The 4,181-nt window shown below is 46.7% G+C and overlaps 1 protein-coding gene across 1 annotated transcript in view; it reads left to right on the top strand.

Moving 5' to 3' along the window:
• Positions 1-3,669: 3,669 nt before the first annotated feature.
• SMARCD2 (SWI/SNF related, matrix associated, actin dependent regulator of chromatin, subfamily d, member 2) overlaps positions 3,670-4,181 on the top strand; it is a 9,660-nt gene continuing 9,148 nt past the window's right edge. Inside the window, exon 1 of the mRNA XM_029928050.1 lies at positions 3,670-4,172. Coding sequence (XP_029783910.1) covers positions 4,026-4,172 — 147 coding nt within the window. The 5' untranslated portion in view covers positions 3,670-4,025. The remainder of the gene's footprint in view (positions 4,173-4,181) is intronic.

The following is a 4,181-nucleotide window of genomic DNA, read 5'->3' as shown; positions in this document are numbered from 1 at the left end:
TACCATGTCTTAGATATTCTATTTTCCCCTAACACCTTGAGGATATTTTATCTTAGCAGTTAACTCATTATTGATATTGTTTATCATTCTCGCTCACTACACTTAAAGATCATTCACTTGTTTGAACACATGTATTGATTGTTATGACAATGATTAAGAGTAACACAATATATACCCCAAATTACTGACAACAGGTACTCAAATACATGTATATGCACATTCACAGCATTACTTACAATAACTAAGAGATGGAAACAAATGTTTATCAACAGATAAATGGGTAAGCAAATTGTGGCATATTCATACTATGGAATATTATTCAGCCATAAAAAGAAATGAAGTGCTGGTACATACCACAGCATACACAAACCTTGAAAACATTATGCTAAATGAAAAAAGCCAGGCACAGAAGTCACATGTGATGTAGTTCCATTTATATGAGTAATCAGAATAGGTAAATCCATAGAGACCATGCAGCTTGGTGGGTGCCAGGGGATAGGAGAAGAGAATAAGCAACTGCTTAATGGGTATGGAACTTTTTTTGGAGTGATGAGAATGTTTTAGAACTAGGTAGAGGTAAGGGACGGCCAAGTGGCGCAGTGGATAACGTGTCGGACTACAGATCAGAACTAGGTAGAGGTGTTCGTTGTACAACACTGTGAACATACTAAATGCCAGTGAATTGTTTGCTTTCAAATGGTTAATTTTACATCATGTGAATCTCACCTCAATAACAAAAAGAAGTAAGAAAAAAGAGAGTTTCCACCTTCAAAGAATTTGTATTTTAGCGAAGGAGTCAGGTCAGACAATAAACCAGTTCACACATAAGCAAGCAATTACACATTGTGATAATTGTTTGATGAGAAATAAAGTAAGGGGAGAGAGTGGAAAAGATAAAAAGGGCTGGAAGTAGAGAGGCTCTGGGGTTGGAAGGGGCCTAGCAGTTTGAAAAATTGCCAGGAGAACCTCTGGACTGACTCTTAGCCAAAGGCAGTAATTTAAAATGAGCCCAAGGAGGTAAGCAGGAGCCAGGCCTTGCAGAGCCTTACATGTCATGAGAAGGGAGTATGATATTCAACCTAAGAGCAATGGGGAGCTGGGGAGGGTTTTAAGCAGGGGAAAAAGAGGACCTGAATTACATTGAACTGTTTTATTTAAAATTTAAAAATTATTGTTTAAGATTTTATTTTTTGTTATTTTTATTTATTTGAGAGAGAGAGAGAGAGAGAGAGAGAGAGAATGAGTGGAGGCAGAGAGAGAGGGGGGAAGAGAGAGAGTCCCAAGTAGGCTCTGTGCTGTCAGTGCTCCATTGCACGATCCGTGAGATCATGACCTGAGCCGAAATCAAGAGTTGGACGCTTAACCAACCACACCACCCAGATGCCCCAATATTTTATTTTATTTTATTCCCTTTTTAAAAAAATTTTAGGGAAGGAGGGGCACCTGGGTGGCTTGGTTGGTTAAGTGTCTGACTTCAGCTCATGTCATGATCTCATTGGTGAGTTTGAGCCTGGCATTGGGATCTCTGCTGTCAACGCAGAGCCTGCTTCTGATACTCTCTCTCTGCCCCTACCCTACTCATGCTCTCCTCACTCTCAAAAATAAATAAAACCATTAAAAATTTTTTTAGGGAGAGAAAGGGAGAGTGTGTGTGTGTGGTGGGGGCTGGAGAGAGAGAGAGAGAGAGAGAGAGAGAGAGAGAGAGAGAATATGACTCCCAAGCAGGCTCTATACCCAGTAAGGATGCCATAACCCTGGGATCATGACCCAAGCCAAAATCAAGAGTTGGATGCTCAACCCACTGAGCCACCCAGGTGCCCCACCTCCCGATTTTATTTTTTAAGTCCTCTTTACACCTAACACAAGGCTCAAACTCACTACCCAAGGACAGGTCACATGCTTTACCGACTAAGCCAGCCAGCTGTCCCTTGTCTCTTTTTTAAATGCACTTATTAGTTTGTCTGTTGTCTAGTGTAAAGGTTTTCTGCAAGGCAGCTTGTATCAGAATTTCCTGGGGGGCTTATTCTATTATTTTTCTGTAAATTTAAATTCCAATATAATTAACATACAGTGTTCTATTAGTTTCAGAGGCTTATTTTTTTTAAGTTAATTTATTTTGAGAGAGAGAGAGAGCATGCAAGTGTGCATAGGAAAGGGGCAGAGAAAGGGAGAGAGAGAGAATCCCAAGCAGGCTCCACACCTGTACTGCAGAGTCCAATGCACGGCTCAAACGCATGACCTGAGCTGAAGTCTGTTGCTTAACCGACTGAGCCACCCAGTCATCCCTGGGAGGCTTATGCTTAAAATATAATACTGGAAGCCATTGGACTGTGTTAAGTGTGTTAAGGGGGGGTGGCTAGAAGGGATAGTTTGGAATAGCTCCCCAGGGGATTGGCCCCTACTACTCCCTCAAACTCCTTAAAACAAGCTAGAAAGGCTTGAAATGGGTACTAATTACATTATCATGAATTCTTTACCCACTTTACAGAGGTGGGGAGAGGTCCTGACTCAATAGCTGTGACAATTCCAGTGGCCTGTTCTGAGAATGGCAGTTAACCCACTTTTAGGCAGAAAGAGGAGCATGATCTCTGAGAAGACCAAGAGGCAGGGAAGAAACAGCAGAGCAGGACTCGCCACTGGAGGAAAGATACCAGCAAGTACAGGTGAGCAGAACAGATTTCGAAAAAGGGTGGAGGACTGTACATAAACAGGATCTGGGGTGCTCTGGTGCAAGACTTGGTTGCGGATGAAAACAAAGAGAATTTATATAGTGAAAATCTCTCTTGGCTACTCAGAATTGTTGTCTGAGTGGCAGCAGCATTGCTCTTGGAGCTTGTTAGAAATGCAGAAGCTTGAGCCCTGTCCCAGACCCCAAGCCTACTGAATCGTAATCTGCATTTTTAACAAGAGCCCCTTTTGTTTCTTTTGCTCATTAAAGCTTAAGCAGCACTGGTCTATCTCATGGGGAGAAAATCCCAGACGACCTGAAGGTAGGCTCTCTGACAGAACTGAAGCACTTTATTTTTAATAGTTTATGGTACAGGACAGTGGCTTCTGAAAAGGTATTGAGTTTTTTTCAATTAAGTACTATAAATCCCGGAGAAAAACCTTTTTTAACTACAAGGAGTTTTCTCATAATGCAAAATTCCTCCCCCTAGAAACATTTCCTGTGGAGTAAAATACCAAGCTTCCTTAAAGTGAGGCACGGCCACGTTAGAAATATGCAAAAAGAACTCAGCGCTTGGCCAAGTCAACCCTTCACACAGCTGGATCGGGTCTGAGGCAGCAGATATCCCTTGGCAGGTCTGAACCACCAGGATGGGCTTTTAAACAAAGTCAAGTTGGAGAACAGCTCTATGTTGTCTTTAATGCTCAAAATGTAGAAAGGCGACTCGAGAAAACTATTTTCAGAAAGTGTAGCTAGATACCTCGGGGAGTCAGCTCCACGTGGCAGCGCTCAGCAACTACCCGGTCGCGGTTGAAGCCCTAAGTGACCCTCGACCTCTGACCCCGCGGCTTGCACATCGCTTCCTGCGCAGCTTTCCGCTCCCGCCTCTGCGGCGGTCCTCGGGGTGTGGGCGTGGCTCTGGGACTTACGGTTAGGGGCGGTGCCCGTCAGGGGCGGGTCTCGCGAGGGGCGGGATTTGAGGAGGCATCCTGGCATTGGGCTGCTGGGTATAGGCGGAGCCGAGCTCTGGGCTTGTTTGGGCGGGGCAGGGAGTTAGTAGCAGCCTCTGGGTAACTGGACTCCTGTCGGCCAAACCCCTGGAGGCCGCGGGCGGCAGGCGGACCTACAGCAGATCCCGGATCCGGAATTCCCCAGGCAGGACCGGAATCAGGATCGGCCCTGCCCCAAACCGGGTCTGTGGGGAACTCGAGAACTTGGACTGGGAAATCCCGGAACCCGGATCAACAAGCCCCAGAACCCGGAATTTAGATCGAAAAGTCCCGGAGCACGGATCGCGGAGCGGACTCGACACGGAGCCCGGAGCCCGGATCGCTACACCGCCGGACGGGACGGAGCGATGTCGGGCCGTGTCGCGGGCGGGTTCCCGCTGCCTCCGCTGAGTCCTGGCGGCGGTGCCGTTGCCGCGGCTCTGGGAGCGCCGCCTCCGCCAGCGGGATCCGGCATGCTGCCCGGGCCGGCGCTTAGGGGGCCAGGGCCGGCTGGAGGCGTGGGG

This window comes from Suricata suricatta, chromosome 17 (genome assembly GCF_006229205.1).
Source record: "Suricata suricatta isolate VVHF042 chromosome 17, meerkat_22Aug2017_6uvM2_HiC, whole genome shotgun sequence".
Taxonomy (NCBI): Eukaryota; Metazoa; Chordata; class Mammalia; order Carnivora; family Herpestidae; genus Suricata; species Suricata suricatta.
Note: the sequence above shows the minus strand (reverse complement) of the source record. Positions and strands in the feature narration are given on the sequence as shown.